The sequence below is a fragment of the Anopheles stephensi genome, chromosome 3 (genome assembly GCF_013141755.1).
Source record: "Anopheles stephensi strain Indian chromosome 3, UCI_ANSTEP_V1.0, whole genome shotgun sequence".
NCBI classification, from domain to species: domain Eukaryota; kingdom Metazoa; phylum Arthropoda; class Insecta; order Diptera; family Culicidae; genus Anopheles; species Anopheles stephensi.
The window spans coordinates 45,780,601-45,795,525 of record NC_050203.1 but is presented as its reverse complement, the minus strand read 5'-3'; the positions used below and the strand labels follow the sequence as shown (position 1 = coordinate 45,795,525).

At 49.5% G+C, this 14,925-nt stretch overlaps 1 protein-coding gene across 3 annotated transcripts in view; it reads right to left on the bottom strand.

The window, feature by feature from the left end:
* Positions 1-14,925, bottom strand: part of LOC118511087 (putative uncharacterized protein DDB_G0277255) — a 53,423-nt gene that overhangs the window by 19,578 nt on the left and 18,920 nt on the right. For all 3 annotated transcript variants that reach the window (XM_036053770.1, XM_036053772.1, XM_036053771.1), the window contains exons 3-7: positions 6,018-7,257; positions 2,592-2,819; positions 2,245-2,359; positions 2,045-2,152; positions 1,366-1,902 (exon numbers count right to left, since the gene is read on the bottom strand). In XM_036053770.1, coding sequence (XP_035909663.1) covers positions 1,366-1,902; positions 2,045-2,152; positions 2,245-2,359; positions 2,592-2,819; positions 6,018-7,257 — 2,228 coding nt within the window. The remainder of the gene's footprint in view (positions 1-1,365; positions 1,903-2,044; positions 2,153-2,244; positions 2,360-2,591; positions 2,820-6,017; positions 7,258-14,925) is intronic.

The window sequence follows — 14,925 nt, the reverse complement described above, 5'->3', positions numbered from 1 at the left end:
GAGGGAAACGCTTCGATAGGGAAGGCAATGGCGATGGGATGCGAGACACGAATAACATTCAACGGCTCCGGTCGAATCAACCGACACTAAGCAGATGAAGTTATAAAGTGATGTTAGTGGTTGTTTCTTCGACTTACACGAGTTCGGGCAGGCAGAGAGTGGAGTGGTGAAAATACCAGGGTATTAAGGGTTACGATCTCTTGGGCAATCAATAGTTTAGGAATTGAGGGCTTTTCCCAGTTTAACAAGCTTTCAAAGATGCTTAACCAAACTCTAATAATTTACGTTTCTAGGTGTCCACATCTACATTAAATCGTAAAATAATAACGATTCTTATCAAGTTTGTTTTTCTTCACAAGCACAACAGCACCAGGAAACTGCCGTGATCGCATTGCACCAAGCATCGATTCGCACGAAACTGTTTTGCACTCGTTTCCGAAGGTTGATGCTTATTGCTGAGCCAGTTCCACACCACTTTCCCAATTGAAAACACGAGAAGAATCATTGCAAAATCTGCGATGCTTCGGATGAGCATCTCGGATTTCGTATGGGAACGAATTAGAACGCGCCAAGCAAGCCAAACACTAAACAAAATGCAAGACAACAAATCGTTTCACAGCTCTCCCGTTCGGACGGATCGATCGGAGGGATTGGCCTACATCACGAACAATTTCTCAAGATTGCGCATTTGTGTCACGATAAATTTCATGTGGCATTAGAGACCGTGCTTTCCTCATCGTCGTCGGCGGCGGCGGCAAGTGCTGCCTATTATACGGCGAGATTCGGCGGTTTAATGTGTACGGCTCCCGTAAGGCAATAAAAGACTTCAATCGTAGCACAAGCCGGAAAACCTTCGTACCTGCCTAGTGCTAGGAGGGTTTGTTTTCCGCATGTGTGTGTCTGTTTCTGCCTGCTCGTTCCTGCTACCATCGAACTGAAGCACCGACTCAAGATGCTCAAGAACATGGATCGTACGTTTGGTGTAGCTGTAGGTAAAAGGTGTCAAGAAACGTCTTAAGCAGCTTTAAATGAGACCCATAAAAATGCCAAATAAACCTGTCGGCGCAAGTCATTCCGAGACAGGTGCGCATCTCGGGATGGGTCTCGATGCAGCAGCCAAGAATGCACTGGCGTGCTGCACACGGGCACCCGCGGTCGCGCCTTATACGGGACACGAGGAACACGAGAGACGATCGTCAAGCCCCTAGGACCGGGCTTCAATCGTGAGCTAATTGACTAACTAGTTTTATTGCTTCATCGCGAGCTCCTGGTTTGTTGGTATTGGTGAACTCCTCCTCGACAGGGGGCGACGCGATCCCCGTTAGGTTCGCGCGCGATCGAGGTTCGATGACACTTTTAGCTTACCTGTACATACTCGGCGCAGATATCGATACTGGCAACAAAGTCGCACACGTTGTCCACCGTCCAGGCACTGATTTCTTCGACGCGTGCGTGGCACTTCCGGATCGGCTTGAGATCGAGTGAGTCCGCGGACGGTTGGCTGTTGGTGGAGCTCGGCGCTGGAGATGTTTCCTGATGTCGGCTGGGGGTCGGCGAAAGCTTTATCCTCTTGCTGCCGGACGGCGCGGTCGATGCGCTGAGATCCAGCGGGAAGGTGGAAACGAGGGCCGTTGGTTCGGGCGCACGGGAAGGTGACTTCAGGGGACCACTGGCGGCGGCCGCAAGCGTCGGGGACTGGGAGGGAAAATTGGCCAAGTGGTGATGGTTCGGCAGTAACCGGGGCAGATAGCCCGTGCCAAAGGGCGAAGGGAAATGGTGACTGCCAAGGGTGGTAGCCGGTGGTGGGGAGGAACCACGCGACAACGAGGATAGTTTCTTCAGCCCACCGCCCGTATCTGCCTTGAGAATGTTGTGTACTTCAGAGTCTTTTGCAGCTCGTGCCTAAGAACGGGAACGGGATGAGTTAGATAAAAAAAAAAGGAATCAGCACACTTTACCGGCGCTCGATCGGATCGGCTCTACAATCAGCTGGAGCATCGAATCGAGTCTCGCCCACAACTCGAATAAACCACCAACAACTTACCAGCGTAACCAGCGCCTGGGTGCTGCTCATATCGATCAGTGGTGGGAAGACGGCCGATTGGAATGGAAGACCCGAAAACAACGACGTCATAATACTTGGATTAGGTACCTTGAGAGGGTGCAGAAATCAACGGGCAACGATTAGACACGGACAGCAGCCGGCGGCGAAAATACATTCCAACAACCAAAATGGCTACTTACTTGAGTGGAGGTAAGAGGGCTGCCTTTCTTGCTGTTCAACGATCGCTCGATATACGACTTGGGCTGAGTGAGGCGCATTTTTGGTTCAAGAAAAGAATTTTTGATATTCGATACACTGTGAATGGAGGTGGGAAGAATCAAGGCGAAGAAAATTTAGTCACACAACAAAACAGATATCTTAAAGAACCCTTTTGAGCGCTCTTAAGATGCAATCGATTGCCTCGACTTCTTTTTTAAGAAACGTGTACAAACCAAGCCAATTGAGGATCAAGTAAGCGAAACCAAAAAGTCTAGAATCTCCACGAAGCTTTTCTGGCTTTCGCTCCTTATAAAGTGGTAAAACTTACTCATTAGTGTTGTTATTGTTGTTGTACTTGGCGGCCAGGCTGCGCATGAAATCGGAATAATTTCGCGTCTGAAATTCGGTCCGTTCGACGGAATTCCCCGCACCGGACGACGAGTTCGGGGACGGAAGCAACCCACCGGTAGAAATACTGCTCGGGAACCCGGCATCGCTCGCGTGCATCGTCTGTGGTGGCGTCCCGGAGAAGGACGATGGTGTCACACTTCGCGACCTTTGGCGTGGCACATGGAAAGAAACCAGAGAGAAAGGAAACCGCACAATGGTCGAATGAGCAAAAGAAGAATGAATTGTTTGACTAATTACATCTGTAAGCTGCGTACAGTCAGCCGCGATCGCCATCTACGAACATCACCCATCGTCAGACGTGGAAAAAAACGAGCAAAAATCGGAAACGGTAAACACACGGATCGGTAGGCTTAAGGCATACTGGACGAGCGAGACAAAGCATGCAAAGCGGACAGACACAACATGATGGAAATTAATTTTGCCCCCCCTTGGGGTAATAAACGGAGCCCTCGCCGTATGCAGCTGCACCTTAGGCGAGCGCCATTTCTTCTGTCAACTCACTCACCAAACTCACCAAAAAAAAAATGGCTTTCATCAGCAACGATCGGTAAAAGCCATCGTTCTTGGGGCATCGTTCTCGGCCTGCCGTTTCCCTCAATACCATATTTGTCAAGAAGCTCTCGTCCCCAGTCGAAAACCCCCCAGCAAACAGCTTAATGAAATTAACGATCAGCCACTCAAGTTCAATAACCGAGACTGATGAGCGAATGTGACACCGTGCGATACGATTCAACGAGAAGCACCGCCATCGTGCTGCGGCACCGAAGAAGCTCTGATAGACTTTTAATTACGTGTCAACCTGCGTTCTGGTCCGTTACGGTTCGTGTGACAACGTAAGCCCCATCCCCGGAGCGGTTCAGAAACTTTCGTCCCGCAGCAAAAATGGTGCTAAATTTCACACCTCACCTACTCTAAATTATAGTACGGGAGATAGTACGGTTGGGAGTGTTTCGTGGCCGGGCGTAATATTAAAAGTTCATTTCTTTGGAACTCTAACTGTTCGATTGAAAGTTGTAGATTGAAATCTTTTTCGTGGTTTGTCCATTTTCGTGATCAAAGATTAGGTTTTGTTTTCTTTTTTTCTTGACAGGTTTGCACACTGACTAATCTGTCCTAATGCACTTATCCACTTCAACTACTATGTAACTACGACAGAAAAAAACGAGCTCTGCGCAATAGAAGGATATAGGACCAGCATCTCTAAGAGCCACACACTCATAAAAGGTCACCGCCATAAAACGAATGATCGAATCATAAAGCCCCCCTCAACGTCTTCAGCGTCCCAGTGGCGGCGAGATGTTTCGCGCTATAAAACGTGATTATATGGCTGCTGTTGATGTTTATGACAAATTTACTAACCCTCCCGGCGGCCTAATGCCTATTAACATGGCGACCGTCCGACCAGCCTTACACGATGAACCTTATTTCGTACCACAAACAAGAGACAAACCACCTTTTTGGCCACTTAGAACGCAAGAAACAGATCGAGGTCTAACGGTTCAAAATGGATCAATCATCGTGACTATTTCGTAAATTACGCCGTCGCCGTCCCTATTTGATGTCACGATCGCCTGCCAGTTTCCAACGCGGATGTTGTGTTCCTCACACCCCGGATCCCCGGATGCTTAATTCACGCCTCAATGGGCACGAAGAGACTAATTATTTTTATTTTTCCCTTTCTTTTTCAGTCGAACGCCTGCCCGGCGGTATAGGGCCTTTCTCTGCGTAGTGCTCAGGCTGGTCATGCAAACTGACCGTGAATAACAATTACACCTGTCCACTGTTTTTCGGCCATTATCATGCGGCTTATGATTCGAATTAGGTTAGCATGCCTTATCTTGCGATACGATTTTTCATCGAAAGAACACGTTTATGTGGTTTGGATCTGTCAGCTAACAAGACAATTAAGGGTTTATCGAGTATTAATTGGAATACACATGCAATTAGGCATATATAATCTAATACCACTTTTCTGAACACTTTTACCTATATTAAGGTCCATGCGTACACTATAAAATACTATGTTGAACATGCAGTCCTTCAATCAAGAATTTTGTCTTATCTTCTCTAAGGTTCCAGATAGCATGTTCAATGCATGATGAACTCCTGCTCAAAAAGCTGCATGCATCACCACTGGCCAGTTCAAATCAGTGCACAGTGTTAAAAGCTTGAAGTTTTCTTGATGAACTTCCCTCTCGCCATCTGCCACTACCAAACATCGCACACCGAGCGAGTTTACAGCAATCTGCTGAGGGAAAGGTAAAAGTAATCAAACATGACCATCGCTCGCGCGGACTTGCCTGCCGCCCGTCAGTAGCTACCGGGACGCCGTCACCGTGGTGGAGCGTTCTGTGCGCTCTCCATTCCACCGGAAAGGTCGTTTCACGCATGTCCGTGTCAAACTTGTAAATCAAATTAGTCATAAATTTAACAGTCGCCAACCACCGGACCGTACCCGACCCGACCCAGTCTTCCAGTCTGCGGTCAGGGATCCGGGAGGCGGACACGATCACCGGACCACACGTTTTGCTGACAAATGATGTTACTGTCGTCGCAAGATCGGGCCGGCACACGCTGCCCGGGAGCTGAACGGAAAGCGGACGGTAGCGAACGGTGCGACGGTAGCGTAACTCAGTTAACAGAAAGCTCCATTGAGTTGCTTCCGAACGACATAAGCTCCGGTTGCGGGAGCAGCATAAGCGCGAATGCGGACGAAGTGCAGGTAAAAGAGCACACTTCGTATGGATCCCAACGACCTACTACTAGACCAGGAAAGTTGATTCCGGACGTGGACAGGCCGTGCACAAGACATGGCGCATTTATAGCCGGTTGGCATGAGGAGAGAATAAATCTGTAGCAAGACATGCGCCGGCTTATGCCACCTTCCTTTCGCACCTCGTACGAATGGGCTACTTCGTACCGGTCGTTGCTCGTTAGTATATGCGACGGTTGTTGCGTTGAAAAGCCAAACATATTGCCCGCAAAAAAAGGAGGAACATTGGTGATTTTATCGTCCAGTATCATCTTCATCTTTGTAAGCCTCGCACGGGTCATTCTAGAATCGGGTTTTTACACAAACGTCAAAATGTCTCTTGGTTAACTAAGCAAGCGAAAACTAACTCCCAAACTAACTAACTTTAGGCCGTCCTTCTTACGTAGACCCGTCCCCCGTACGTAAGACTACAGGTACGAGTAAAATCAAGCCACAGGAAGCCAGCAATGACAGGTCGAGTCCTCCCGAGGTTGTAGTGCCAAGGATGAAGAAGAACTCAGAAACTATCTGACAACCCAACAGTCAACGTTCGTAAATGCGTATGTATTATTAACCAGTGAAGTTACTTACCTCGAAGCCATCGATTGAGCATCATTGTTCGGGGGACTGAACCGCTCGCTCTTGATGCTGCTGCTGTTGCTACTGTTCGTGATCCCCATAGCGCCACTGCTGATGTTGTTGTTGTTAGTATTGCTATTGTTGTTGTTGTTGTTGCTGTTACCACTGTTGCCATTTTTGTTGGTACTGATTTGGTTACTACTGCTGTTGCTGCCGCCGTGCAGCGACAGTGCGCCATTTTCTTCACTGTTATTGCCTACGTTGCTACCATTATTGCTACCGTTGCTACTACTAATAATGCTTGCCGCTATTGCACTGAGATGGGCACTGGAGCTAACGCCGTTGAGACTGCCGACGGAGCCACCACCACCACCGCCGCCGCCGGTACCGTTCTTAATCAGGTTCAGCTGAGACTCGCCGGACTCACCGGACGCACCATTGCGATACTTCTCGTAGAACGCGATGGCAGATGTAGAGCTTCCGACCGCACTGGCCCCACCGCTGCTTCCGGTGGGCGAGTTCAGATACTTCTTACGATCGTAAATTCGTTCGCTAAGCATCTTGTCCAATGTTTGCAGCTTCGTTTGGTGCTGCTGCTGCTGATGATGATACTCCTGCAGGAGCTTAGTATTGATAACACTGAAACGATTGTTTTTCACGCTTTTCTTCTTCTTCGCCTTTATCACCCTATCGATCTCCTCGTCACTGGCCGCTTCGTGCTGTGCGTCGTCGGAGCTGCGGTCGTGATGGGTATTGCTCAGCAGCAGTGCTCCATTGCTGCCTTCAAGCGAACGTCCATTGTACAGCACCTCGGCAACCCGACGGTTTGCCGAAAGCCCTAAAAGTCCACCGGGAGCGCTACCGCTCGGTACTGCCGCCACCGAGCCTGCTTCGAGGGCAGCCGCAATAGCGCTACTTGCCAGCCCGGTCACTGGCGATTGGTTAAACAGCGACGTACGTGTGATTGATTTGCGCTTCACCCGTCGTCTTTCCAGCCGAGCGAGGGGCGATGAGCGCGAGTGGGGCGATGACGCCGGTGACGATGACACTGACGCTGATGAAGCTGATGACGACCGAGATTGATTTGATGACGCTTGGTGGTGCTCCGGTTGCTTTCGCGCGTTCTGCGTTCGTTGATGGTCTTCTTGCTGCCCCAGTAGCGCTATCGGGGAAGGCGAAACAGCCGTTGCTGCTGCTGCTGCTGCCGCCGCCACCAGTCGTTGTGGTAAATCTTCATTAACTGTTGTTTCTCCTGCAATGCGATCCCAGCGACCGAGCAGATGGTGACACGTGATGCCAGGAGCAGGTCGCCGGCGGGGTAGGACGTGCAGGGAGAGAAAGAAACAGAGAAAATACCAAATTAGATCGATTTATGTTTGCAGCAAGCTTTGCTGCACTTTTCGCCGCAGCACGTTGCAGATGTATCCCGGTGACTGGTGACGATCAAACGCCACCACCATCATCTACGATTGTCGATAGCTTTGTGTAGCGCTGATGGTCCCATAATCACCGACGGCGATCATTTTCCCCCAAACGTCCATTCCATTCCTGTTCGCTTCCCTCTCGGATCAGACACCACAGCCACAGTTTGGAAAGAGATTTTTCTCAGCATTCACCGACCGAGACGATTAAACAATTTGGTCAGCAAAACAAACGATCGTTAAAGGCGGAAACAAAACGGCGAGCACCATAGAGTTGCGGCATAGAAAATGGACCGTTTTGCATGGATCACTTTGAAATAGATTGAGAAAATAAGGCGACAAAATAAGTATGCATGATTGGAGGAGAGTACTCGCGTCGGAAAGAAGCTGCGGGATTGTGCCATCCCATCTGTCGACACGAAAACCCCGTTCGAACGTGTGATCTTTGATTGAACGAAATGCAGTTAAACCACAGAACACGCAAAACGCAACGGTACACACAGCGCTTTTCTGCCGATCGATTATTGAAATTTATGAGGCTTCTGTTCCGTCCCACTTTTGAATGGAGCGAGCTTTGTACACGTGAGAAAACGTTTCCATGCAAGCAAGACTGAATGATGAAGATTATTAAACAAAGGTCGTAAAATAGAGGTCTCGTTTTTAAGTATCCAAACTTGTTGTCTGTTTCACAAATACACAAAATTCTCAAGCAGGAATATATTGCGATTAACCAGGATTAAATTCAAGATTAAAGGAAAATTCAAGAGGAAGAAATTCATTTAGACATCTTTTGGCCGTCTAAAACCTAACTTAAATCTCAAATCTATCCACAATACATTTTGATAAAATCATCATCATCATCAACATTGACCATCAGCTAACATTGTCACATCATCTTGGAGCAAAAGCGACCCTCTAAACATTGTGGGTACTTACATCCTAGAAACGATTGATGCATTCAAGGTACATCGCAACGAAGATCGCAAGATAAAGATGATTTTTCTTTTCAAACCATTTTTCCCGCCAACGATTCTGCCACGCAGTTAAGCAGCACTACGACATGCATTAATCCCTGCCGCCTATTCGAATCATGTAATCCGCTGAACTCTCGTCCCCAAGAATAATCATTTGGACTACAATGTGTCCCACCGTCAGCTCTACGTTCTCCCGAAACTATCAGGAGCTAGCCGAGGCAGCAAAAACATGAGTTGACACGCAAGCCCAGGGTCAACGGTGAGTGAGCGCACCGGATATTGGAATACGAAGCAACGGAGCAGTGCTACCGCATTCCCTAGATCGGACAGGTCCGGACAGCGACGGAGACTTTCCGATTCGCAGCTATGAACGACACCCCCGAGCCGACGGCAGCTTCGTTTGCATATTATTATGCATCCGACACGTTGGCAACCCCCGTAGGATGCGGAACTGGCTCGCAGTGGTATGTTTACGGGCGTACAACTTTATTTCGTTAGCTGCGCCAAGCACCGAAAACCCTTCCCGCCCTACAGTGCTCCGCAAAGCTGAGCACTCCACCGAGCACCGAGCATAGAGGGAAAACGGCTCCGCGACCTAAAGTTCAGCGCAATGCAGATTAAATTTCTCGATAATGCTAATTTTGTTTAATACAATCTTCGTTTACAGTGCGGGGCACTGCGTCGGGACAGCCAGTGCTCGAACGGTGCACTGTAGAGGTGAATTGTGGTTTGTTTGTTGCGAGCCCTTTCGATACTATCTGGTGTGGGAGAGAGCTCTGTTTCTACAGCAAACCGAATACGTGAGCGAATACTTCACCAACGTTCAGGGTACGTTGTGGCGGGGTGCAAGAGGCACCGAGAAGATGGTGTCGCTTACACTGCCCGCACTGCCTGTGCAGCGGGCTAGTGGTGTCTGCAAGTGCAACATTTGCATCTTCGCGTATTCCTCCACCCGCACAGTGCATATGTAGTGCAGCGAAAGCTCACGACGCACTATGGGCGTGCATTGTCGATCCGGCCCGTCATAAAGCATTCATTAGTTGTTGCTATTTAGTGCCTGCCGCCATGACACCGTTCACAATTGCAATTAGGGAATGTTGTCTCGAAATTTCAAACGTTTTAAGTGTCATTCAAACCTCCGAAGCATGCTCCAGTGATCAGGTCCGTGCCTGTTTTGCATCGACGACTACAAAACCCCTACAAGACCTGTTATAACAGCTGGAGGAAGTACGGCCATCAGCGAACCGGCCCACAATGGGGCAATAGCGGTTGCCGGCTTAATCAAATCGAGATCAACGTAAATCCGTAAATTGTCATTAAATGGCTTGGTACTGTCATCGTGTTACGTGTTACTATGGTCCGTACCGTTGATTTTACGGTGCTAGACGTGCCCCAATCGGGCCCCAATTTACCGCCGCCAAGATAGTCATCGTAGGTTTTTGGGTAGAAAGTTTTCTCTAATAACGCTCCGCTCCGCTCCGTCTATGCACGATTGACTTTTCCGAAAGGAAAAAGGCATCGGTTTGCTTACGTTCCAGCGTCCGTTCGATGTTTGCCGAACCCGGACACTACCGGGCCGACGATCCAATTATTCGCCTCTGGCTCATTTCAGCGACGGCTCGATCCGGTCTAAATTACAACGATCTAGACCGTGGCCATCAAGAACGGGGTTTACACAGTTCCCTTCAGCGCTGGCAGCCGGAAGTATGCCTCACGCTGACGCACGCGCCTCCCCACACCGCATCCTCGGATCTCCCCCTGGGATGCTAGGATGCCCATTGGTACAAAATTTCACGTGCAATTCAGGCAGACACCCTAACACCTGTACTACTACTACACAACACCCAATCGTTCACCAAACATCGTCCCAAACTATTCACGAGCGCTGGCTGGTGGCTGGCTGCGGATCTCACTAGATCACTTCATTATGGCCGTGCTCGAACGGTGGCTGCGATGTGTGGCAAATGGATTGGATCTTTATCGAAAAATTAAAAGGTGTGAGAAAGTAATTTCCTGATCGCCGATCGACTACACCACGCAGGAACGCTGGGTTGAGGAGATCAACAAAAACGAAGAAAGGAAAAAAAACAACCGTAAATCACAATTTTTCGCTACCTCGCCCCGCCACCGCCTTCTTCCATGCCCGCCACCGCCAGGGTTCGCAATGCACCCTTGTACAGTGCGGACACTCAACCCGCGGCCAACGGATCGGACGGAAGCATAGCTCAATTTCATTTGATAATCATAAGCATAATGGAGCTCCGTTTCAGTTTTTCTCGCCGTTTTCTTCGCCCTCGCCAGCCTGCCTTGGCTGTCTTGCGCTGGTTGGTGCTTATGGTCACTCTCCAATTTCCCGAATGGGCCCACATGAAACCAACCTCTTCCAACCTGTTCCGGTAGAGCTCCGGTACTACATTGTTTACATTGCGCGTTCGTTCCGGAGATCTGCGGTTCAACAGCGCTGTTCAACCGCGGACAATCGGCCAGCAGCAGCAGGCAAGCAGTTGCAAGTCATTCCCATAAACACGTCGGGCATCAACCATTATTACTGGTACGTCATTGTGATCACTCCATAAAGTGGCTCTCGGGACAGAGCGAAGGGGCTTGGGCTCCGGGTATCATCGATTACCGCCAAGTGGGACGAACCGACAGGAGCCCAAATATTTCATCTACTTTAAACCGCATGAAATTTGAAGGCACGATCGCATGCTTCGAAGGGTTCGGCTGAACGATGCTTCTGGTTCTGCTGCCCCTGCCAGCACCGGGGAAATATGCTCGGAATGTGTTGGAAACATGCTCGACGCTCGGCCACTACAGTAATTGAAAAGTAATCGAACCTACTTTTCGGGGCCCGGAGTTTCCAATTTGAAGAGCGGTTACTTGATAGCCTCTATCCATTGCATCTAATCGATTACAGCTAACATTCCAGACATTTTTCTTCGCTCTCAACTGTGATCTACCGTACGCTTTGGAGATATGAATTCACGTGAGAGAGGTGAAAAATATTGAACGACTCCTGGGCGAGTAATGGACTTGCTGCTTGTGCTTGTAATGCTTCTGCTGGCAAATATGTACTACGAATCGTACGACTTTTCTGGACCCATTTTGGACACGAATTTGCATTTCAAGACTTTACCCGTGGCCGTCACATTCAGCTGTCGATACAACAATGGTAGGTAATTGAACTATAAATCAAAAGCCACACCAAGGTTATCTACAACCTGCTGCAGGGACGGCAAATAAATCAATTACACGCACACGTCACCACAAACGACTTTCCGTTGGTGATATGTGAGCCATAGGAGATTCTAAAGCATGAGCTTCTGAACTCTTGCGGGTGAGCTCGGCCGTAACGTGTGTCTCATTTTAACACACGAATGTCTCGGCAAAGGGTACGGGCCGATCAACATCATCCCAAGAAACGATTGGAAAGCTCGCAACCCCAAACAGAACAAAGACAATTTTATCATTCCGTGCACGTTGCAGGTCGTTAGCTGGTTCGAAATTGACATGAGCCATGACCGGTGCCATATCGCTGTGTGAGAAAATGTGAGTCATTGGAGCAAATGCTTAACGTGTGGGTGTGTGTGTGTGTGTGTCTCAGCGAATATTTTTGCCACGAACCATAATGCAATATGGACAGCCGGGGATGTGATTGGATTTGTTTAACGCGGTTTCGCGATACCGCCATGTTGTTTGAAGAGACATTTAAAAATAAAATCGATCCGGGGCCAAATTCTATAAATAAACCATTTCTGTTCGGGCCTATTCTGATGCCCCTGTTCTCTGGCCACGACGAAAGCTTTTTCATATTTCCTGTGCTTATTACATGACCATCAACGATATCTTGTTTGCACTCCAGTCAGCGCATTGACGATCCCGTCTCGTCCACGGTCAACCAATCGCCGAATTCACACGGACACATCCAAGTGAAGGTCTTTCGGTCTTTTTATCCCTCTGCTTCGACGACAGCACCCACACACGGATCACCCGACGCGATGTAGTCTGCTACCCATCAACCCCGTACTGCATCATGCGTAGCGCATCCCCAACGTCTACCTGCTGTCATTTGGCATACGCAACGCATCCTCTGCCGTATCGCGCACTGCGCATAGCGTCACGTACGCGCCTGAATGACCGATCAATTTTGGAATAAATTACCACCAACGGAACCCACCACCTTCGATTCAATTCCCCCATCGAAACGACGAAATTGATTCCTCCTCCACCGACGCGTCCAGCCGGCGACAGCGGGAGTAGGGCGAGAGGGCGAGTACCACTTGCCCCATCGGCTGGTTTACCACACTGGCTTGTGACATGTAAAAAGAAACCAAAGTGAGACGCATTTGCGCCACGATCGATTGCCCGATCGTTTTATCAAAAAAACACTCCACACCTTGCACGGGAAACGGCAGGGAACGGACCTCCGGGATGACACGACCGATGACTTTATAAATCTGCGGGAGACCGTGCTCAGGCCCTGGCGCGAGCGTGAACTGCGCAGCACCTTTCGAGCTTTCGCAGGTGACAACAAAGGGGAGAGCTTATCCTGCCAAATGTTCCACCCGTTCCACCCGGGCGCAACCGAATACCGTCGGAGGCAATATAAATGTACGAAAAGTTGTGTCCGAGCAGACGCAGCAATATGGTGATTTGCCTGGCAGGGTTTTTGATTAATTGGTGACGTTTCGATAGTGGTTGACCGTTGGATCATTTACCTCTGTTGCCTGACGCATTTCAACAGATAGGATGGCAAATAATTCTACTGAGAGAATAAAATAAAATAAAACAAATGTTGAATTTGCATAGCAGCATAAATATTTCATTTTTAAACCTAATTTCCACACACATTGCTACGGCACACCAAGGACTCTGTATAATTATTGGATGGAATAAAAAGTATGCCCAACCACATCCCAAAGCGTACAACTGCGGTGATGTTGTGGTGCCGCTTGCTCAGAGTAATGCAGTTTTTGTACAGCGATAGTTACCATTATTACCTGCGCAATGCTCAGTAACTGTACACATAGTTGAGGTGATCGTGTGATGGAAGCAAACAATTTGCCATCATCGGCTTCACGGGGTAAAGCCCGTGGCCCTACAGTGGCTAGCGACAATGCGACACCACAAAGGCAATTTTCCCGCGACAAACGACCTTCCCATTTCTCCTTCACCGGAACCAATCAATGCCCCAAAGGCGATTTATCCGCCGAGCGGACCCCTTCGAACAAAACGTTCGTTCATCGTCGTCCATCAATCGCCGTCGTCGCGGTTGAAACGTAAGAAAAATGCCACCATGCACTTTTCTCACTGCAACCGCTCGAAGCCCTTTTACTCTAACGGTTCCGTAAATACCAATAGATGATGCATCGAATACCTCCTCCATCACTCCCTCCCACCCAACCAGAGTCTCCTACTTCAGTCCATTCGTTTCCATTCTTCCGGTATCGATCACCACCTCGCGCTACCGTCTTTCTAGCGCTGCAAGGCCGGTCATGTTTGGTTGGATCGGCAGTGTGCATGTGCAGCGAGACTGAGCTGGTGTTTGTAAGCTCATCGCTTGCCAACCTCTCGCTCACCCACGGGCACATACTCGCGCACAAACACACACACACACCCTATACAGCATCACATCGGCGTCCTGACGAGAGCGGGACACCGAAAGGTCAATAATTCCACCTTTCCCTACCGTATTTATCGTTAATTGCATTTCGCTGAATCAGCAATTAATCAAAATTATTTCAATTCAATTCCACGAGCCTACTGCTCTGCTGCCACCGATCGCCGCCAACATTGCTGCACAGTATGGTATGGTACACTCTCCCTGCGCCTTTCATCGTACGACGCCGCGACGCCCAGCAAAGAGCGACCCGCGCCGTCTGCTGCGCGCAATTCTGTCCAGCCCCGACTTCGTCAATCGTTGATCTTAGGCCCCGAGCAACATTATGGCCCTTGCCGTGCCTCCCCTCCTGCGCTTCTGCCCACCCCCTTCTATCGATAGCTGTGTCTTGCAAATCTGCACACTGCAGCAAAATCGACCTCTTCCATCCGGACGCTCAGGACGCAGCAGCACCGTAGTGCAGCGCTGCTCGTTATGGCGGGGATGCTGGATTGAAACACGATCATCTGGACAACACTGGTCCGGGAGTGTGAGCGCGCGCACGCGGCACATTAAATAATAAATTACACCCTCCAGCATTCGAATCGTTACTCCTGCCGCACTCTCGGCCATCTCCTGCCTCCTGAACGGGAAGGCCCCGGCCCGACGAACGCGACACGGAGAGAACCATTGGAAAATCTGTTCCAACCCCGGTGGAAAAGCTATTGCGCCTACTCTCTGCGCTCGTCGAGTAAAGCCAGGTTGCGATCGTAAGAAAATGATACAGTTTGCCTCCAGGGATCTGTACCAAAACGGTTAGCTGTTGCTTCTGCACTACAGCCACGGCCGTTCTTGCGCATGGGGCCACCGGGCGCAGATGTAGGCGGGCTTCCGTGATATGGACAATGCTGGTGCTGCTGCTGCTG